The sequence below is a fragment of the Sus scrofa genome, chromosome 13 (assembly GCF_054392235.1).
Source record: "Sus scrofa isolate SSC_HxYL_T2T_F1_AM1 chromosome 13, Sscrofa_HxYL_maternal_Yorkshire_Landrace_v2.0, whole genome shotgun sequence".
NCBI classification, from domain to species: domain Eukaryota; kingdom Metazoa; phylum Chordata; class Mammalia; order Artiodactyla; family Suidae; genus Sus; species Sus scrofa.
The window spans coordinates 110,153,647-110,176,969 of NC_139395.1; the positions used below are offsets into that span (position 1 = coordinate 110,153,647).

The following is a 23,323-nucleotide window of genomic DNA, read 5'->3' on the forward strand; positions in this document are numbered from 1 at the left end:
GCACAATAGGCTAATGAATGAAGTGGCCATGGTGACAGGCTAAGCTCCTGTACACGTATCCAAAAGCAGGGGCTTCAGGAACCCAGGGGTAGAAACATAATCAGCCTATCTCACTATCACTTTTAATGATCCACTTGCATAATTTGTGCTGTTTCTAGTCTTATTTCTGCTGGATTAGACATGCTGATTCCCAGGGGGAGCATTATTTCCTAGAAAACACATTAAGTGTCACTGAACTGGAAGCTGAACTACTTTGAACTCCTCATGTCAGTGTATAAGAAAATAATTACTCTGACTGGTTTAATTGACACTGATTGTCATAAGAAGGTGAGGTTGTTGCTACACAATGGGGTCAAATACCAGTACATCTGGATTATAGGATTCACTGAGTCCCCTTTGGTGATTCTGTGCTCAGTTGTACTTGTAAGTAGACCCTGAAGACAACTATTGACTGACAAAGGAAAAACAACCAAGGGTTCAAATCTACCAGGGAGGAAGGACTGTGTGAACCTACCAGGCGAGTAAGCTATAGCAGCTGAAATGTTGACTGAAGGTGAAAGAAATTAGAATGGGTGACAAATGAGGGAATTGATGACTATCAGCTATGACCCTGGGACCAGCTGCAGCCGTGAAGGCTGTGGCTTGGTTTGCCAATCCTCTTTTCAATCTTGTTTAGAAGTTGAAACCAATTAACACTTGCATCTCTCTTCTTAAGGAAGTACAGGAGATACATCTTGTCCTCATACAAGATCTAGGACATCATAACAGAACGCAAGTAAATCTGACTGGTGCAAGGGACCCAGTACAGAGGCACCAGCTTGTATATGACCCTAGATACAGTCATCCCTGTTGCCCATTCCACCCAGTCATCAACCATTTGCAGTGCTTCTAGCTCTTCAAAATATCCCCATGGTGATTAAACCCCAGCCACTGCCAACTGTCACACACGGACAGTCCCTATATTGGACATTTCCCAACTGATACATAGAGACTGCTGCACTATAAGCCAGAGGCTCTTGGCTCCGGTGGCTGCCTGGAGGGGTTGTATAACACAACCTAGACACACAGGAAGTAAATGCCTTCTAGGGTGGACTTCACCACTTTAAAAAAAAAAAAGAAAAAAAAATGTAGAGAGGAAGAAACATGTGAATGATAAGAAAGTGAAACAGCCTCATTGCTAATATGGAGAAAGTTTTACCAGTCTGGATTCAGGTTGTTTTCACACCTGCTAACTCAACATCCATTCTGCAGTTCATGGATCAAAGAGTAATTCTGATTTTCAAGTCTTATTAGATAAGAAATACATTTCATAAGACCATAGCTGCTATGCCACTGTGCCGGTCCACGCCACAGCCATGCCAACTCAGAACCCAAGCCGCATCTGCGACCTACACCACAGCTTGCAGCAAAGCTGGATCCTTAATCCACTGAATGAGGCCAGTCATCGAACCCACATCCTCATGGATACTAAGTTTGTAACCCATTGAGCCACAACGGGAAATCCCAAACTGAGGAATTCTTAATGAGTTGGGTACAACCAGACAAGAGGAGGCGACAATCAGAGAAGGCTCTCTAGAGGAAAGGAATGTCCAAGATACATCTTAGAAAATGTAGTGGGTAAAGGAGGAAATGCATTCCAAAGCAGATGAGACCAGGCTGTAGAAACAAGGGTACCAAATCAAAGAAGATTTGTGTGCAGGGCTATGGAACCTTATTCTGTAAGTGACAGGGATCTACTGAAGGATTTTAAGTAGGAAATACGACTTGACCAGATTGATGTTAAGAAGCTTTACTTTGTCCTCTGTGGATACTGCCTCTGCTACAGGAAACTCTCCTGGCCACTTGTCACTGCTCAGCCTCAGAATATTCCATCCAGCCTCTAAGAGAGGAGTCAAGTGAGAGAACTTTGAAAGCCCACAGGGCTTGTAGAGAATGGGGGCTTCCTGGACACCTTAGAAAAATTAGAAAACTTGTTAATATCTTGCTTGAGATCTCACTAGCTGTGTGATTTCCTTGTGATTGAGGGAGCTCCTGATCCATCCTCCACACAACCGAAACCCTGATCAGAAGTCTAATCTGAGCGCTGAAAGCTTAAAGTAAAATTTAAGCTTTATTGACTCTTCTTCCCCAGTAGGCCACCCCCAAATAGTAACTGTGAAGTCACTTTCCCTTCTCTTCCTAAGTCTATCAGTACAGGAGTACTTTACGCATGAGTGACAGGCACATGGGTACCTGGGGGATTGGTCTGATCACCCATCACTTGGCACCAACTGTTTATGTTATTATTAAATCACCTTGAGACAGGGCTGACATCTATATGTAAACTCCTGGATTTCTTTAAGAATACAGATTCTGTCAAATTATAAAAGGCCAATAAATTCTATCCCTTTTTGCAAATGAATTCCAACAACTTTACACCATGTAAATTTAAGCCGAGGATACTTTAAAAACCAACCAAGGTCTAAGGATAGAACTTTGTGGGTTCAGAACCACCAAGATGATGAAATATCTCAGGTTCACTAAGGGACAGAAAATCCTTCTACCATTATACTCCTACTCAGCCAGCATCCCAGTGCTTGTCTAAAGATAGGAAGATCCTCACTGGAGAAAAAGTTCAGGGCTGGGAACTGAGAGAAAACAAGGTCTAATTGCTTTCTTTCCCCACCCTCCCCCAACACAACAGAGCTTCAGGTGGTCTTATTTGCCAAACAGTGTCTTGCCAGCCCCACTCAGCCCCATACTGAGCAGGATTTGGGAAGGATTTTTAAACTAGTAACAACATCAGATGCAAATAAACTCATTACATTTCTTTTCAAGTCACCTTACAAATATGGTCTTTAAAGCACAGTGAAAACAAAGACATAAAATAAGGCTTAAAACTGTCTCCTGTAGAAGTTATCTCTTCTGCTGGAGAGAGATGAAAAGGCAAATATTTCTGAGTGCTCCAGGTTCCTTACTGAACAATCATCATATGAACTTCAATTGAAAAAAAAAAATCAGCAAGTGTTTAAAAATCTCCTTTAATTATATTTTCATGAATTCCAAGAATATCATTGCAGTTAATGTTACAAAAAAGCAAAGAGGGACATCTGAACATGCAATAAAAAAATGGATTCACAGTGAAAATAATGTATGTTGGTACTAAAATATAGTAACTTGGCTCCCTGAAGGGAGAGGGTTTCTTCTAATTATCTATTCACTTGAGTTTTATTATGAGAAAAAAAAAATTTTTTTTTCTTGAAAGCTTTGGGAAGTTCTCAATTTGTGCTACAGTTATTGTTAGCATCTGCTGGAAGTCCCTCATTCTGAAAGCCATTATCTGCAGTCTATAATTTAATCAGGAAATTCAAAAGTACAACAAATAGCTTGGCAACTGTGTTCTTGTTACATACAAAGCCATTAGCAAAAATATGTAACAAAATCTATGTAAAACAAACAATTTTGTCCTTATATACATAAGTTTGCTCTATTCTTCACAACCTCACAGCCTGCTCTAAAATGAGAGGGTGTAGGGGAAGCAGCTACCAATCTCCTTTGAACTCTCCTTCTGGATGGGGTAGAGAAATCTTAAAAGGTAAGGTAACTATTTTAATATTTTAACTGAGTTACAAAAATGCGTCTGGGCTTCTCAATAAAGAAGGAAAACCAGGAAGGATGATAATGGCTTTAAAATAAAGAACTCATCCCTTTGTCCTTTGTAAAATCTCAACTCAATAGAGAGTAAGAATGATGACATTTGTGACTGTGATCTGAGGACACAGAGTAAAGAGCATCTTGGGGAAACACGGACATTAGAACCCAAGCTGCTGAGAAGTTTCACATCTAGGGCATGCACATACATCATACCAGTAAGAGTTTACACCTCAGAGGAGAAAGAGCATAGGTATGTGGGAAAGGTCACCCGAATCTATATACAAATGCATAAACAAGAACACACGGAGTCAAAGGGAGACAGAAATACAAGTTTAAAAATACACTATAAAATCTCAAAGCCAAGGAACATTTTTACTGAAAAACTGAAAACTCAGACAATCTACAGAATACCTTGTAAACATTGAAAATGCAGAAATTCACAGTCTCAAAAGAAAATATATTTCTGGTTTATCCTCACTGCTCGGCTGGGTCTGCAAAATGGAAGGATGTGAACAAAACTGATCGGCATGGCCAGAGCGCAGGGCAGCGCATGCGCCCTCAGGGATGCCACGACCTTCAGTGCCACTGCCCTTGGCACTCCGCAGATAGCCAGCGATGTAGGAGCCGGTGGAGTGCCGGTTCCCCGGAGGTGCCGGAGCGCAGGGTTTGCTTCGAAGAACCACTCCTCCCACAGTGCTGGGGTTCACACTTTTCTGCTTGTTGGCTTCCTGCTTTTCCTTGGCACGACTGGCAATATTGCGCACTCTGCTCTGACTTCTGGATGACAACTTTCTGACTAGCGCCCTGGGAAACTGATTGGCATCCTGCTTGGAATACAGCACTTGGCAGCTGTCTTCCTGGTCAAAGGACACAAGCTTCCGCAGCTGCTCGGTTAGGGCATCTATAGGCTCTAAAGACTTTGTTTTCACAGTCACGCCCTTCTTGTCTCTGATGCCAGTTGTAACAAAACTCTTACTAATACACTGGTACTTGCTTTCAAAATTGCAGGCGATGTCCTCTGATGTCAAGTCCCCCAAACTTTTGGACTTGCAAGGACTGGGCAGCTTCAGAGCAGGCAGAGGAGGGTGTGTGGACTGCTCAGGGGCAGGAACATGCATGTCTTGAACACTAGACAGAGGCTCGGAGATCTGGTTCATTTTTGCATCTGAATTTGAGAAAGGGTTATGCATAAAACCAGCACCCTGATAGGCTAGACAAGAAATATTTTGATTTTTGACATCTTGAATATTGTTGAATATTTCAGAGACAGAAGAATAAAGAGTCTCTTTACAGTAGCCATTTCTCAAGCCTCTTTGAAAATGTTCCACCGCATCCTGACTGTACTTCAGTTTTAAAGGAGAGGGGAGGTGACTTGTGCCCTCTCTCCTATATTCATAGGTTGTTACAGACAGATTTTCTGAGTCTCCATCCACTTCCACAAGACTGCTCCCCCCAGAATTTAAACCAAGAGTAGGATAAGCTATTACATCTTCCAGTGTCAAGTCAGTGGAAGTGGCAGGACTGTGGTTCTTCAGCATTTCCCAGCCTTTTCCATGGGTGGGGCTTTTTGGTAACCAGCAGTGAGAAGTATTAGAGGACCCAGTCAGGCTGCTTTCCATGGCCCCTGTCTTGGCCTTCCCTTGGTCATCATCTGGTTTGGTTTTAGAGACAGGAGTGCAGATAGTTTCACAAACAACTGTGTGTGTTGAGCATTCAGAGGTCTCAGGCCCTGAGAGTGCAATCTGCTCAGGAGATGAGCACAGGAAGGATGACTTGGGTTTTCCATTGGAAAAGCCATGTTTGAAGGGCATTTTTAGGTCCATGGTGGGCAAGGGAGGATGGCCAGATATCACACTGGGGCTCTGAGGATGAGAAATAACTGTGAGGTTAGCCTGATCACTGGTCTCATCAAACTGGCCAATCAGAGCTGAGATGGAACTCCCTGGCTCATTCTCATTTGTTAAATTGACATTGTCGATAAGATGGGAAATTTCATTCTCCTGGAGAATCGCAGTGGAATGTAAGTCGGGTACATCAGAACAGAGTGTAGAGACATCTGACAAGGAAAAGGATGTTGCACCTTTGCCCATATCCCAATTACCTTCCAGCTTCTTAATCTCCAGATTGCTTTGAGAAAGGATGCTTCCTGACAATGCGCTTTTCCCTGCCACGAAGCCCCCAGGATTCTCATTTTCCTTGATTTTCATACCTCGTAGATCTCCTGTTAGGCTAACTGCAGGATCATGAGTTAAATGTTGCCTTGAGGAGAGGGATTTGTTGGGGCACTGGTGTTCCTGGCAATCACTTAACACAACTGATTTGGTTCTCCCACTTTTAGGACCCGGTACCAACCGTTCTGTGATTGACAAGTTGGCAGTAGAAACAGAGTCCCCTTGGCTGATGTCTTTGTGTAGGAGAGCGCTGGAGGAAGAGGATAACTTTTTGTTGAAATTTGGAAAGTGTTGTTCTTTTATACTTGCTTTCCCATCTCTTCTGCCATCCTTATCTTCTGCAGAATGAAACAAACAACATTTTAAGTGACATGAATCACTTTATGTAGGACCTGCCAACACTCATGTTTGTCTTCAGACAGACAAATGGAAAATGTAAATCTGTTACATTGTGACAGAATATAATTATGGATTGCATAGATCTGCAACAAAGTGTCTGTGTGATGGATAAATGGTAAAATATAGTAATTTCATTGAAGCTTCCCTTTGAATAGCTATTACATCAGCTAAGGATGTAATATTCATTCTCAAAAAAAAAATAATGTCAATGAGTTAGCATACTTTTACAGTGAAGATTACCTTGTTTCCTAGTCAGATTTGTACTACACAGAAGCATGGCAATAAAAACAGAACAAGACAGCTCTGTTAAACAAAGTATTGTGGCACCTGTAAGCAAGATACTGTAAGCTTTCAAAGTTATACATGTATTAGTTTAAAAAAAAAAAAAAGGCACAAATCATTTTGAAAAACATTTTGGCAGAAGACTTAATTTAACCAATTAATTTCTAAAACAAATTGGAAGATGCAATAAATGCATTCAAATATCAATATCTGTTGACTTTAAAATGTAAAAATAAAAAATTTGTCATCAATTCTATGCCATTGCTAATATCTAATTTTCCATTGATCATATTTATTCAGTTTTAATACATAAATTTCATATTGCATCATCCCCTAAAAATGGCAGTAAGATATCAAACGTAGTAAGGAAAACTATAAAAATACACAACTAATTTGGGGTACCCTGTCATTTAGTTTGGTGCTAAGGCAACATTAGGTGTTCAAGTATTCTTAATTAGATTATTTTAATAAATTTTTGTTTTTTGTTATGAAAATCAAGAAAGAAGAATATATTTAGCTTGTTATTAACTATTTTCCTAACAAAAAATTCATCATAAAAATTTGATAAACCCCCCAAATATGAGGAAAAATATAAATACTATATGATGTTACTACTCAGAGATAGCCACTGTAAGCTTTTGTAGAGGGATAGAATTATGTCTAGAATTTCATATTCTGAATTTTCTCCACTTAATTTTTTTTTTTTTACATAACCTGAATCACTGGATGGTTATGTACTGCTCCATATTTATATATATATATATATAATTAAATGTATTACTTGATATCCATATATAGATGAATAACATATAAATTCCTGTTTTTTAAAGGGAGGAAAGAATCATGACTATCACTTTCTAACTCACCTTAATGGTATTAACATCTTAGTTGTGGCACTAACAGGATTAATTACCAATTCCTATTGCTTATTTTCCCCTCAAAATTGAGTTCTTTTTTTTTCTTTTTTTTTTTTCTAGGTCCACACCCACAGCATATGGAGGTTCCCAGGCTAGGGTCTAATCAGAATTGTAGCCACCAGCCTACACCACAGCAACGCAGAATCCTAGTCACATCTATGACCTACACCACAGCTCATGGCAATGCTGGATCCTTAACCCACTGAGCAAGGCCAGGGATCGAACCCACAACCTCATGGTTCCTAGTTGGATTTGTTAACCACTGAGCCATAACGGGAACTCCTGAAGTTATTTCTTTTTATATATAGTTTACTTTCCCCCCAAATGGAGTTTAGAAATTCTTTTTTTTGGGGGGGTGTCTTTTTAGGGCCTCACCCACAGTATAACAAAAGTTCCCGGGTTAGGGGTTGAATCAGAGCTACAGCTGCCAGCCTACACCACAGCCACAGCAACACAGGATCCAAGCCTCATCTGTGACCTACACCATAGCTCACGGCAACACTGGATCCCCAACCCACTGAGCAAGGCCAGAGATTGAACCTGTATCCTCATGGATTCTAGTCAGGTTTGCTACCACTGAGCCATGACTGTAACTCCTTGAAATAAATTTTAAAGCATATATTTCATCTCTTCTCTGATACTGCTCTTAGCCAAATTTCAAACTTTTAAACTCCCCTTTTCTCCTTCAAATAAACCATTCAAATATTGGTCTGTCTCCCTAGAATATCTTATAATAAAAATCAATACAGGAAAGCAGTTTTTGTGAGAAAACAGATGATTGAAATTAGATTGCATTATGAGAAAAATTTGCTACAAAAAACAGGTCTCACATTCTACCATCTGAAATGATTTTGATTGAATTAAAACATTTGTTGCAGAGACATCAAATAGACACAGTTTGGGTGCTGAAATTATCTGAAACAGGGTAGCGGAGGAGTCACTGATATAAGGCAAGAGCTCTTTGGTACATCATAAAGCAGATACCACTCTTCAGCAAGTTTTTTTGTTTGTTTGTTTGTTTTTTCTAATGAAGCTCTTGATATGAGTGAAGCACTATGCCCAAATTAGGGGAAAAGATGAGTAGTGCCTGGTCCCTATGTTTGAGGAGTCTGATTGGCCAGGAGCTATAGACATGCTTCCTTCCTTGACAATATCATGGGTCAGGGAAACAAGGTCACAGGAAAATATCAAATAAGCTACCTCTTGATGAAGCAAAGATTCCTCAAGTGAAAACAGTGGCTTACATTTACCAACTGGCTTCTCCTCTTTCTCCATAAACATTTCCAATTGTGAAAATATGTCACATGGTAAGGAAGAACTACAACTATATTCAACCTCAGAAAAGTCAATAGATTTCTATTTTACCTCAGAAAATCAATAAATATGGTACCCACTTATAAAACCATGATCTCTGCTCATATTTTGCAGGTTTCACCTCCATCTGTGGACCTCATAGACTCACAGGCTCCATGCCATCACACTGGATCCATCACTGGCAATTTCAGATGTGAGTATTATTTTGAGACTTTAGGTAACTAGGAAATAGCTCTTCTACCACCTCCCACAAAGTTTAAAAACTGGTCTAGCCGTGAGCTGTGGTATGGGTTGCAGACACGGCTCAGATCCTGAGTTGCTGTGGCTCTGGCATAGGCCGGTGGCTACAGCTCCAATTCGACCCCTAGCCTGGGAACCTCCGTAAGCCTCGGGAGTGGCTCAAGAAAAGACAAAAAAATAAAAAATAATAAAAAATTTTTAAAAATTAAAAAAATAAAAACTGGTCTAAAAGGTAACATTACAAATTATTTACTTTTCAGGGTATTTTGACTACAAAATGTCAACAATGTCATAATGGTAATCAGGGAACAAAACGTGGTTTAACCATGTGTATTCTTAAAGAAACTTCAAGTGTCTTACCCAGAGAGTTTTCTTTTCCTTCTCTGTCTTTTACAGTTTCGGATACAGGCAGCGACAAAGCCCCCAGAAGACTTCTGTCAACAGGCATAGACACAGGGCGTGCTTGCAAACTCCGTGTGGTCCTTCGCAGGACTCCATCTTGATCTCTTGCAGCATCAGACACAGAATCCTTTATCTCTATCATTTCCTGGAAGCCCATTTTGCTCTTTTTTCTGCCTTTGGCTGGAGCACTGGCTGTGCGCCGCAGAATCCTATCTCCAATAGATCGCTTCCGAACGTAATGGGAATTGTTTTCTGAAGAACTGTGCCTGGGATTCTTATTGAACAGCCCCTTCAGGCCTTGGAGCTGTCTGTTCTGAAGATACAAAAGGACCAAGCACAAGTTAAGCAAATGCCATTGTGCCAACTGCTTGCCTTTTGAATGACCGCTCCATGAAAAATGGATACAAAATGCAATCTCACAGCCACTGAAGAATATTCAAACCAAGAAAATAGCAGCTCACAGAATGTTTGCACATCATGCATGTCTTAACAACCTGACTCTGTGAGGAAGGCAGCCTTCCATTTTCACAACCAGCTTTCCCGAAAGTTTCCTGCCCAAAGATCACAAGGTGGTAGGAAGTTTCCACAGTTAACAGACTGTTATGAACTACAGCCGCTTAGAGCCACAGATGCATGTTGCAAAGAGGTAAGCAGGAAAATGGAGTAAAGTGAGAGAGCATGCCGCCACGACCACTGAAAGAGCAATGCGCCAGCGAGAACAAAGTACCATGCTGAGAAACTACCTTTGTAGCTCCTAGAAAGTGCAATATAGTATAACTGGGGTTGAGTATTAAAGGGCTCCACTGCAAGGGGAAACAAAACACAATTTGGGCTCATTCAAGAAGGTTGCACAAATAAAAACAAAAGAAAGAATAAAATGCATATGCTCTATAAACCCTTCCTCCCACTTTGGGTGATTTTTAGTCACAGGTTCATTTGTTACACAATTCACTACCATGCAGTGGTATATGCATCTCAACCCAAACACACCTTGAAAGTAATAAATAATATGACTTATATGTGGACATTTATTTAGGAGTGAGAATATATGTCCTATAGAAAACTTCCTTTTTCATATACTACTTCTGGCTCAAGTTATAAACAAACTCTGAATGTTATTATTTCCCTCAAGCATGATAAGTGCTAAAGATGCTGCTTAGTTCACCCGGCATTCCTAGAAATTCAAGAATCATTTTTTAATTGTTTACATTTGTGTGTGTTTAGACAGAGAAGAAATCCCAATGAGCAATGCAAACAGAAACCCAGGACTAAACACAGAAAGTCATGGTACAAAACCTTATTATTCCTAGAAATTAGGATCCTTAGCACGTCACCCCCACACCCAACTGATGGATGTGGGGATAAACACATACCTCCTAATTCAGTCTGCCTCCTGCCAGTTGGATTGTAGTCTTAGTAATATGAATATTAGCCATCATTTTGAGCATGTGCCAGACAGCTTTTTAAGGATAATATCTTTGCTTCTGAAATAGGTACTATTTTTACCCCACATGTACAGGAAGCAGAGGCACAGAGAATGTATATACCTCTGGAGGAGAAGCTCCAGGATGTGCAGTTTCTGATAAAGAGCACTGGACATTCCTGGGCCCTAGTCAATGCTATAGTCCCTCCAAATCACATTTATACCTGATAATTAATTCCAGTGGCCAAGTTCCCAATTACTTGGCATTACCAGAGAACAGCCTATTAATTGGTAAACCTCAGGTAAGCTCTGCAATGAAGAAATCAGCACCAAGGGAGAGCTCAAATACGCTTCCTCTTAAGACCTGTGGTGGCTTTAAATTCATCCATGACTTTTAGGTTTCCAGTTATATACAATGGCACTAAGTGAATGCATCCTGCCTAGAACTGGCTGGGATCACAGCCCAGTTAGTAGAGGTAATTCAAACACCAGAGACTACATTTCCCACTGCAGCCAGGTAGGTCTTTTTAAGGATTAAAATAAAATTCAAATACATTTATTATTTTAGTCAAATAAATGATTGCCTGAGAGATTGCTAGTTTTCTCAATTCTTTGAAGCCCAGGGATGGCCCCTAGGTATAGGAATGAGTACACACCCCCAAACAGGAAGGAGTACAAGTGAAGGGGACCTGAGGGCAGGAGAGCATGCTGAGCACAGTGTGGGCTGGGCTTCCCTAGAGTTTTCTGTTAAAGAACAGCCTGTCGAGATATACATTCCTGTCATGCAATCGGTTAAAAAACTTTTGTAAAGTACCATATTATTGTTGCGCGTGGCTTTAAGCCCTGTGATCTTTCTCACCTTTCCATAGATTTCATTGATTGTTATGTGGACAAATATGGATGCTTCTGTCAGTCCTTCCAAATAGACATGCCGGTAGCCTGATAAAAATAGAGAAAGTAGTTTCCTTTCATTGAACTTTCATTTGGCTCTCCCATGGATGCAACAGAATTAAACATCTGACTTAACTATAGTTCTTTATATTGACACTCACAGTATCATATAACACATATCTTATATATCAAATATGTCATGTATTATGTATATCACATATATTAAAATCTCCCAAAAGGAATGGTCAGTCTAGAGAGAAAAGCCCAGCCATACCTACCAGGCACTAAGCTACTGAAGGTCACAGTTCTTTGCCCAACAAAGTCTCGTCCAATCGGATCATGATCCCACACAAGGAAACGAACCAAAGCTATTTCTGGCATGTGTACTGTAAATGTCAGGGTTTCTTCCCACACAGGGTTAAAGCCTCGGAGAAATAGGAAAATAAAAATTAGAAAAGCAGAGGGCTTGGCTAAAAGATGATTTAGCAGCAACATCTGCAAAGCAGACAGTGAAAATTGCTTGCAATGGTTATTAAACTCGTGAAGATAACTGAGCCACCCCAGGATGCCTTACTGAAATGAAGCTTTGGAATTTACCCCATTGCTAGAAAATAATTGGTAGGAAAATTGCCTGTAAATTATTACATCAATTCCACTAATCTTTGATGCCAAATTGCATTGTAGAGAAACCTCTTTTAGACAATATTCAGAATGTTTCAGTAAGCTCAAAAATTATCTATAGTAGTGATCTAAGAATGCTTTAGCAAAAACAATGGAGACTGATTGCTCTCCCTCACCCTATCCCAATAGATCGATGCTTCTCACCCACCAAAGATCCTGCTGCTGTAATCATCACCAGCAAACATTTTGTAAGGTTTTAATGCTATTGTACATGTAATATCCTGTTTAATTCTTATGGCGATCTAAGGGTAGCAGGGCAGGAGTGTTTTTCTAATCAAGAAAAATACATATTGGAGTTCCCATCATGGTTTAGTGGTTAGTGAACCCCACTAGTATCCATGAGGATGTGGGTTTGATCCCTGACCTTGCTCAGTGGGTTAAAGATCTGGTGTTGCTGTGAGCCGTGGTATAGGTCACAGACATAGCTTGGATCCTGCATTGCTGTGACTGTGGCATAGGCCACTGGCTACAACTCTGATTTGACTCCCAGCCTGGGAATGTCCATATGTTGTGGGTGCGACCCTAAAAAAGACATTCATACATACATAAAAGAAAAATACATATTACTGACTTTCAAAAATATATAACTCTTAAAAATTACACAAGTAATCCATACTCATTTTTTAAATGTAGGAAATATAACGTTCATTTTATAGTTGAGAAAATTGGTATTCAGCGAAAATAATGTGCCTCATGTCATACAACTAGTGACAGAGCCAAATGAGACCAGCCACTATCAATTTCCAGTCATTTCTCATTAAGCAAGACCTTACCACATGAAAGATGATATATTTTCATAGCTAATGAAAATAAATAGGAAAGGCAAATAATTCAACTCAAATTCTAAAAGGCAAAAATGCATTTATTTCTTGGTAAAATTCTCTCAAGTAAAATAATTAAATAAACTGATCAATTTCGAGTACTCTATAATTTTGTTTTTCTCATTTAAAAACGAAAATTCATGTTATTAAGTAACCATTCAGTAGGTATTGAGCATTGGGGAAAAAAAGTGCAATATGGTAAGTTTGCTTCCATTTCCTAAGTAATAGGTTTGTGCTGCTCTTTACCTCTCAAATTCCTTTCCTTAAACTCCTCTTAAAGTTTCTCTAGGAACTTCTAATTCCCCAAACACTTTGAGGATTGTGGTTTAGATTTTCTTTTAGAGTACAAATGACTCGAGTTTGAGAAAAACAGGCTGTTTATCACATGTATGCATAAATACAACTTTAGATGATTACTAAGAAAAAGGCTTGCGTAAAGAAAACTTCTTTTACATCATGGCCAAAATATAAGAAAAATGCTGCCCATACACCACAAGTACATATTTAAGAAGTAAACTTCCCGGAGCATGCCGCGCTTGCCTTTACAATTTTGCATGCTCCAGAAAAAATAAAATAAAAAACGATCATTAGGACATGGGCTTCACAAATGAGAACTCTGAGGCAACATATGTCATGAGAACAACATAAAAATACAATGAGAGTCATTTTCCTGCATGAAGTTTTACCTCAGCCCTTTAAAATATCACTCATTCATTTCATTAGAAAAAAATACTTGCTTCAAAAGCAGAAGTCTTGAGAGCCTAGTTTACAACATCCAACAAAATATATCATGCATCAATCCCGCAATTGGCTTTGTGTTGAAAAATCTTAACGGAACACAGATGGCAGTTACAGATTTTAGAGATTTGTTTCTCTTCCACATAGATACTGTTTCCTTTTTTGGTGCAAATTCTACTTCTAGAGAATCCTTATTAAAAGTGAACACAGATTATAGTCTTACCATTGTCATCTACCACACGAGTTTGATCTTTACAGCAATCTACTGGCAATCCGATAATTTCAACTTCAACAAAAGGATCAATGATCTATATAAATAAGAGAGTATTATTACACCTGAAACATCTATACACATGTATTAATTTAGCAACATTTGCTAAAATGTCCACATATCAACAGCAATCTGTTTAATTAGGTGCTAAGAAAGAGATTGTGGAGTTCCCATCATGGCTCAGTGATTAACGAATCCGACTAGGAACCATGAGGTTGCAGGTTCGATCCCTGGTCTTGCTCTGTGGGTTAAGTATCTGGCGTTGCCGTGAGCTGTGGTGTAGGTCACAGACACAGCTCAGATCCCGCGTTGCTGTGGCTCTGGCGTAGGCTGGCAGTTACAGCTCCGATTAGACCCCTAGCCTGGGAACCTCCATGTACCACGGCAGCGGCCCAAGAAATGGCAAAAAGCCAAAAAAAATAAAGAAAGAAAGAAAGAGATTGTACCAGGTGCAACAGATTCAGATAAAAGGCAGGAATTTTTAAAAAGATTGCATTGTTGTTTGCCAATATATGTTAATGCTCCACAAATTTTACCCAATGAACCTACAGAAATGAGAGCTTCTGTCTGTGCACACATGCTCAGAGCAAGTGAATTCATAATAGTCTCACTCTGGAAACAACCCAAATATCTTTTTTCTTTTTTTTTTTAACTTATTAGTTTGCCTTTTGAGGGCCGCACCCGTGGCATATGGAGGTTCCCAGGCTAGGGGGTCCAATTGGAGCTATAGCTGCCGACCTACACCAGAGACATGGCAATGCCAGATCTTCAACACCTAGCTCCTATGCTGGACTTGGACAAGTTGTGTGCTTCAGTTTCCTCATCTGTAAACCTGGGTAACAGTGTCTGCTTCATCACACCGTTACCCAGTGTGTAACCCAGATGACATGCCACAAGAACAGAACTGGACAGTGGCAGCAAGACTGGGGAGACATTTGGGAGGTGGAATGTCCAGGAGATGGTAGTGGAATAGAAGTGGAGAGCAAAGAAAAGGTGAAAATTAAAGATGACAATCAATTTTCTCATTGGGAACAAGGAAATATTATTTCATTCTCAGAGATATGAACAACATGAGAGATCACAAGTTGAGAATTCAGGGAGCCTAGGTGGGGGGGGTGGGGGATGGTATTTTCATTAGCCTCTGACTAAGCACAAATAACAGAGTATTAATACTGTAATTTTGTGTCTGACAGAAATCACAGACGCTTTCAAGTTACATTATAAGTTGTTGCAGAAATCTCCAGGCATCACCTACACCCATCACCACTTCGAAGTTCTAATAGTTATTCAACCCCCCTCTAGATTCAGCTATTTTTACACACATATTTGTAGGTATGTCACAATTTGTTTGTAATATATTGATAAGTGAATTTCAATATTCTGGTTTACCTGTATGGCCGTACCTTTTATTTTATGCATTTAAAAACATTATTCTGAGAAGGGGTCCAGAGGCCTGATTAGATATCAAAGGGTTCTATGGCTCAAAAATAAAGTTAAAACCTCCTGACAGAGAATCTCAGAAGCCATAAGGAAGCTGGATTTTAATTATAAAAGATACACCTTACAGATTTAAAAGATTTCTTTAACCTCATAGACCACGTATCACACAGATAAAGAGATAACTCTTTAATGAAAACCATCTGGAAGAAACCCCCTCATCCAAGTAACACCATCAACCCCTGGGATACACTGACTAACATGGCCCTGATCTGATGCACTGAGAAGGACACACATTGCCCACGTAGTATGGCTGCCAAATATGTTTATTCTGATTCTAATGACAAACAATCAGGTCAATCCAAACTGAAGGACACTCTTGCTGCCCTTGGACATTGGCTTGGACTTTTTTTTTAAATGTCAATATCATGAAAACAAAAGCTATGGGAAATTAGTCTACATTTTAAAAGACCGCCAAAGAGAAATGACAACTAAAAGCAATGTGTGATCCTTAATCAGATTCTGAATCTAAAAAAAAAAAAAAAGGGTATAAGAAGAATTTTGGGACAGTGTGGGAAAATTGAACATAGATTTTTGTATTAGATAACATTGTACCAACAAACTATTGGGTATAAAATAGATGCAAGGTTCGATCCCTGGCCAAGCACAGTGCGTTAGAGAATCTGGGAGTTGCAGCAGCTGCTGCAGCTGGAATTCAATTCCTAACCTGGGAACTTCCATATGCCACAGGCTCAGCCACTGGGAAGAAAAAAAAAAAAGATAGGCACAAGGATGTATTGTACAACACAGGAAATAAAGGCAATATTTTATAATAACTGTATATGGAAAATAATCTTTCAATATTGTATAAAATTTTTTAAAAATTTAAAAGATGAATAAAGTTCTGAGGGCCTAAAAAATTAAAATAAAAAGAAAAGACATTATTGTACCAATATTAAATGTCAGGAGTTTTAAGACCATATTGTGGTTATACAGGAGAAATCCTTGTTCTTATGAGATAAATGCTGAAGGATTTAGGGCTCAGAGGTCACGATGTTAACGTACCCTCAAATGACTCTCCAAAGAAAAGCAAACGTATATATATCCATTTGCATAATTAAATTTTGTTACATTGGCTATATCTTTCCTTTTCACATGTATAAGTATATATGTATGTATACGTATATTTACACAAACAGATTTATACACGAGAGAAAGTAAAACGAATGTAAAAAAATTTGATAAGTCAACTGGTAAAGCTGGGTGCTGGAGGTATGGTGTCCATTTTATTATTCTTACAACTTTTCTGAGGTTGGAAATTTTTCAAAAGAAAAAGTTTAGAGGAAAATGCAGGAAGTGAATCTTCCTTTCTGCAGACAATAAAGAAAAGAAAAATGGAAATAAGAGGAAGTAAGGATAAATTTTTTGACACTGCCAAAATAATGACTCTTCCTGCTGAGAGAACAGAAGTGGGGAAACCAATGAGCTGGGACACCACAAAAATGCCAAGGAATGTCGGTGGCGTGGATTAGGCCGGAGACAGCAGAGGTGGAAGACATGGTCCCACCTGAAGCTCCTGCTTGCTGAGGGGTAGGACATGGGGCCATCTGTCAAAGATGAAAACAAATGTCTGAGAAGAGGTTGAAAACAGATCCTGTGGGGAATAGGATAGAGAGCTGATAAGGGGGAGAAGTGAAGCTGGGATGGCAGTGCCAGAGCAGCACTATGTGCGGGCCTGTTGAGACTGGAGGCAGAGTTGGTGGTGGTACCATAGCAGAGCTGCGTGGTCTCCCCCAGTCCAAAGACATTCAAGATCCAGAATGGGCAGTTTCACACGTGGGACAGGCAAAAAACTTGAAGTGCTGGGCCACTTCTGAGAGAAGGGACATAAACAGAGGAGGGGCTGACAGGTAGGAAGAAAACAGGCCAAGAAGGCCACTTTCAGGTGGAGCTGCTTTTTGGGGTTGGCAGGTGTGGTGGGAATAATGTAATGAAAGCTCTGGAAAGAGTCGAGGCTGTGGTCACAGAGGAAGGAGACATTTAAAATCATGCTGCAGCAGTGCAGCAAGTGAGGTGTTGGCCTGCGGCCAGGAAGCAGGTGGCTGATGTGCAGCAGAGATGAGGGTCATATTGGATGAGAACTGCAGATGAGAGGTGAAGATGTTCTCTTCTGCAATATCTCCATTAATATCAAAATTGTCCCTTGCACTCCAATTTAGCATTGCCAATGTCAGTCTTGAATTATGAATTGAATCACATGCAGTTATGTCTCCAAAATAGATGATGCACTGTATCCCAAAGGAAAAGGGTATGCTTTGCCACTAAGTCAGTTAATATATGATGAGCTGAGGTCAGTGCTCACTTACACACACACACACACACACACACACACACACACACAGAGCTGTGAAGACATTTCAGATGAAATCTAAACACAATAATATAATTACATAATTGAGCACCTGGTCATACACTCACCTCACCCCGGTCTCCAAACATGGAGTCTGGTGGTTTGGGGAGTTGTTGTCCACTGATCACTTTCAGGATGAGCTGCTTTTTGGGGTTTGCAGGAAGTGGATCACCAGAGAAAGGGTTGAAAGTACCTAGGCCAAGTGAAGCAGAAATTAACATCTAAGGTTGGTAACATGGGAAAACACACACATAGACACACATACACACACAGCTTAGGTTTCTAGGACAGAGAAACAATAAATGCTGAATTACTACAGTGTTTCTTAAAGCAAATTATCATATAACTGTCAGGGTGGCTTTTGCCTGAGGGCAATGCCAGCTGGCATTTCCATTGCTGTGGTGTTTTGTGTTTTTTTCTTTTTTTTTTTAGAATTCATTTAGAATTGGCCCAGAAGAATGGGGCAATTTAAAGCAAGTGTCTGTGATGCAATTATCAACCGTGGCAGGAGGAAAGAGGAACATTTAATTGAATTCCCACAGTATAGAGAAGGGGAGCAGTCATGTCAGATTCACATAGTTTTCCAACCTAAACTATCTCAGGTACAGAGTAAAGATAACAAGCAGAAAGAAGAACTGAAATTAAGGAAACAGCAGAGAAAGAAAACATGCAAAGCACAAAATTCTGAAGACACATCTGTCAAAAGTTTTTTACCTGAGCTGTTGAAAATTCGATTTGGAAAATTTTTTAAATTCTAATTAGTAGAACCTAAAGGAAGTATTTTTTGATGCAACACTGCATTATCTTTTCTTTTTTGCTAGCACTGTTCTGTAATTGGAATACGCTGACTAAAAGGGCTGATAAAATTGTTTTAAGTGGTGTTACAATTTTGCCAGCAGGTCTCAGACTCACACTTCCTTGGAGAGTTTCTGCAAGCATTCAATTTACAAATAATGCCCAGTGAATACCATCCTGGACCACTGGATTTCAGGTGAGAATCTGTTGCTGTCATTCACATCCCTCTTTAAGTATATAAGGCCACAAGGGAACATTCCAAACATCATGCTACCCAAATATTATACAGCTGTGCCAAGAGATTTTTATTTATATTCTTATACTAAATTTGTCTCTTTTCATTTTTTTAATTAATTTTTTGTTCGTTTTTTGTCTTTTTAGGGCCAAACCCATGGCATATGGAGGTTCCCAGACTAGGGGTAGAATCAGAACTACAACTACCGGCCTAAACCACAGCCACAGCAACGCTAGATCCAAGCCACATTTGCGACCTACACGACAGCTCAGGGCAATGCTGGATCCTTAACCCACTGAGCAGGGTCAGGAATCGAACCCACAACCTCATGGTTCCTAGTGAGATTCGTTTCTGTTGTGCCACAACGGAATTCCAAATTTGTCTCTTTTTAAAAAGTTATGTTACAAAACACTGGGGCATCACACTTTCCAGAGAGCTCTTTCAGAAGAGATCTCTGAATTCACAACTTCGATTAGGAAATGAACACACACCTTTGCACATCTGCTGGGGTTTCAGGACGTAGCCACAATTGCCATTTGTCTTGAATTTGGCTCGATTTAACTGCATCATTCGCCCTTCAGACTGGTAGTTCAGTGCCACTGTTCAAGTTCAAAGTTTGAAAGAATTAGGGAAGGCGACAGCATAGAGTCAAGATACAGAGATATCAGCCTCTCCCGAGGCATACCCACCTAGCTGGCAACCTGCGTTCCAATAGGGCAGAGGATTGAAATTGCTGGAATCAATGCGGTAGGCGGAGGGATAAATCCTTGTGAGCTGCTTTTGGTTATAAATCATGAACTGCTCTGATTTCTGCTGAACCACCTGATGTGCTCTTGTTTCACTGAAGGATAACACATTTCCTGTGGTTCCTGGCAGTTTTTAACAAAGAAAACAGACAAGTGAGAATTGCAGCAAAAGAAACACCACTCACAAAAAGACCTTAGAATAATGTCCGATGCCACCCACAATAAAGGCAGATTGAATTCGCCCAGAGCATGCACAGCTCCTGAGTGGGAAAGATCTATAAAATTCCACTCTTGGGGCTCTTTTTGCCATTCCAGATCAGAGCTGTGGATCTTGCAAAGATGACTGCCTATTTCTGGGTCCCATGTTCTCCCAAGAATCTAATCATTTCACTAATTCATGTCTATCTGGCTGGTATGAAGAAGACAGGACAGTTTTTTTCTAGATACACGATTCAAACAGAATAGCTTTACCAAAGATGAAGACACCTATGGATAAATAAATATATCTATGTAACTTGTTTCTGGTAACCGGGAGACTTTCATAGAAGGCATTCATCTAAAAAGCACACACAAGAAACACATATTAACTGACAGCATTAGAAATCAAAGAAAATAAAGGGAAAAGACTAATACCAAAACAGGAAAATTGGGTTTTAAAGTTAATTTGAATAGAATTATGAAACCAGAATATATTTGGGAAAAGAATTCAAAAGAAAGTTATAAAGAAATAAAAGTTTCAGAAACAAGAACAGTCATCCAAGCCAGGTTTATAAACAATGGAAAAATAAAGAGGGGTAAAAGAACAGGAAGCCTATTCCAAGCTTTTGCTTGGAGCATCATCAGAAAGGGTTAATCCAGGATCAAAGAAGCAACAAGTTAGGGGTCATGATGGAGTAAACCTCCAAATATTTAATACCCTACCCTTTCCTCCAAGGTATCTTTTGCAACATAATCTATAACACCCCCACCACTCCCATCCCTTCACCAAACATCCATATCTCACACCTAAAATGACCACCAAATATTGTCTGGACCTGCAGAAAGAGACCCGCTAAAGACCCAAACTTGCCCAGAGTCTGATTCTCATTCCAATGTGTGCCCTAACAAGATGAGTGGATCTGAACCCAGACTGAGGGACATGGCCCATGAAACCAAGGAATTGAATTACAGTCCTGTTGGCCCCGAGGTGTATCCATACTGTGCATGTTAAATTGTGCACACAGGCTCCTAGGGCCCCTGTTATCCAGAGGGTTGTGTACCTTAGATATTAAACACTGGCCAAATGACTAACAATTACACTCTGGAACTGGAACTTGGAGCAGTCATAAATACAAGTGGGAGGCAAGGAAATCAGAGAATTAAAGTTTTTACTCTGATTTCCCTCAATGTAGACCCTCTCTTTATCATATGTATATCTTACTGACCTATCCGCATAGTTTACATAACTCGAGCATACTGAAAATCATCTTATTTGTAGATTTTGATGAGGAATACTTTGAACATAATAAGAGAAAATACAATCTTTTTTGACAAAGCACATTCAGATGGAATAGCACTAAAATTAGTACCACTGTTTTCTCTCTCTCCACATAAATTATGCACACATTATCAACAAGACAACCTTGCTAATTAGATACATGTCAATTAGTATATTAATAGAGTTGAGTTGCTTTGCATTAAGATAAGCCATGCATCCATTACCTGCTGCTTATTTTGTGACTAAAACACACACAAAAAAGACAAAAACAGCTAAAGTTCAGGAACTAAATAGGACTCAAAGTTATTTTCCACAAACTAAGGATTACAATTTCCTAAGGCATGTATTTCTATGAACCAAATATACCTTTAACTCCATTAAGCTACTTCCTGAGTTTGTTTCTAGCTATGGGCAGTTATTACAAGAACGTGATGTTCACTTGCTGAGAATCCTGTAGGTTCTCATGTTCTCACATGACATTAATTTTTTGTTTTAATAATTATCACCATCTGAAAAAGGAATCAACACCAAAGGGAAGAAAAAGACATATTTGTGGAATGGGGGAAAAAGAGAAAGAGCTGGGGAAAGTCTCCTGGAGGTGTGTGAGGACATAGGAGTCAGCATAATGTTTTCCCATCACTGAGATAAGGGAAAATAGGAGATTTTAGTCTACATTTCACTTCCACTAAAATTAAAATTAGATAGAAAACCTACGTGGCCATCATTTATAAGTACTTATTAACTAAACAAAATACAAATGAGAAGGGGAAGGAGAGCAGCTAGCAGGAAAGTCCTGGGTAAAAACAGTTCTGACCAGAATTTCTCAACTCCATATATGGCAACTGATTAAAAACAAAACAAAACAAAACAAAAAACTACGCCAGAGTCAATGCTTGTGAAATTTCTACCCTTTTCTTCTTCTTCTTCTTTTTTTTTTTTTTTTTTTTCCTTTTTGGTCATGCCCATGGCACGTGGAAGTTCCCGGGCCAGGGATTGAACCTGAGCCACAGCAGTGACAATGTCAGATCCTTAACCTACTGAATGACCAGGGAACTCCTGAAATTTCTGCTCTTTTTGTTAAAACTGCAATCTGTGGATTAAATTATTATCACCAAGGTCAAGATTTTCAATGAGAAAATATGGGGTGTTTCAAGATGTTATTTTGGTCAATTAATTTCTTCTTTCTTCTGGTCATTCACACTTGGAATTGCCATCTGTTATCTGGCCACCAAACCAGGTCAAGTCTCCATAGTTCAAACACTGGAAAGACCTGGCTCTAATACATTTGTCTTTTTAATAATAATAAAGTGCTCTTCTGCCTTGTAGGAAATTTCTCTGACCTCTAGCCAATTAGGCAAACCTGGTACTCAGTAGAGCCTTCCCCCCCTCCCTGTGAGCTAATGTTGTACCAGCAATCAGTTTCCTGACACTAAAATTGGTCTCTACACAGTTCCAGAAATATGTGATGATGACCCAATTAACAACAGATGAATTAATAACGGACAAAGAAAGGTCAAGAGTGGTTATCCAGAAACAAAAACACTTAGCCCTTACCATCATCCACAATGTCCTGGGCTGCCACGGAGTTTGTGTACACAACCAAATCAGAGAGCTCTCGACAGAGCTTCATGGTTTTCCTTCGGCGACCCAACCTGTAAAATACACACCCAGGACTCAAGATATTTTAGAGCTGGGAGCGGTCTGGGTTTTGCTTACTCCACCTTCCCTCTCTGCTCCTGATGGAGTCAAGGAATGGAATCCAAATGTGATTTTCTGTTTGGCATTCTATCACAGAACCCCACACATGTGGCTTTATTCACTGCTTGGCTCAGCCAGGGATCACAGTCTTTTCTCCTGAGCAAGTTCTATTGTGAAGAGCTTGATTCCCACCATTACTCAACTGTGGAGCAACACCAGAGTTTACCAGGGAACTACTCTGCTTTGGCAGGGAGAACCTAGACTAAAAAGGACTAGAGACGCTGCATTGTGGATCATAAGAATTACATATCTAAAGAGAAATACAATAAAATTTCTGTAGTC

The 23,323-nt window shown here is 39.7% G+C and overlaps 1 protein-coding gene across 12 annotated transcripts in view; it reads right to left on the minus strand.

The window, feature by feature from the left end:
* Positions 1–3,004: 3,004 nt before the first annotated feature.
* PLCH1 (phospholipase C eta 1) overlaps positions 3,005–23,323 on the minus strand; it is a 234,976-nt gene continuing 214,657 nt past the window's right edge. For 5 of the 12 annotated variants that reach the window (XM_021069698.2, XM_013982146.3, XM_013982149.3 and 2 more), the window contains 10 exons: positions 22,838–22,935; positions 19,750–19,929; positions 19,552–19,659; positions 18,099–18,223; positions 14,136–14,220; positions 11,951–12,097; positions 11,641–11,720; positions 10,102–10,161; positions 9,317–9,671; positions 3,005–6,142 (listed from right to left, as the gene is read on the minus strand). In XM_021069698.2, the coding sequence (XP_020925357.2) occupies positions 4,071–6,142; positions 9,317–9,671; positions 10,102–10,161; positions 11,641–11,720; positions 11,951–12,097; positions 14,136–14,220; positions 18,099–18,223; positions 19,552–19,659; positions 19,750–19,929; positions 22,838–22,935 (3,310 nt within the window). In that variant the 3' untranslated portion in view covers positions 3,005–4,070. Of the gene's footprint in view, positions 6,143–6,443; positions 6,467–9,316; positions 9,672–10,101; positions 10,162–11,640; positions 11,721–11,950; positions 12,098–14,135; positions 14,546–16,188; positions 16,806–18,098; positions 18,224–19,551; positions 19,660–19,749; positions 19,930–22,837; positions 22,936–23,323 lie in introns of those variants that run through there. The other 7 variants (XM_021069703.2, XM_021069702.2, XM_084990083.1 and 4 more) reach the window with 4 other exon arrangements.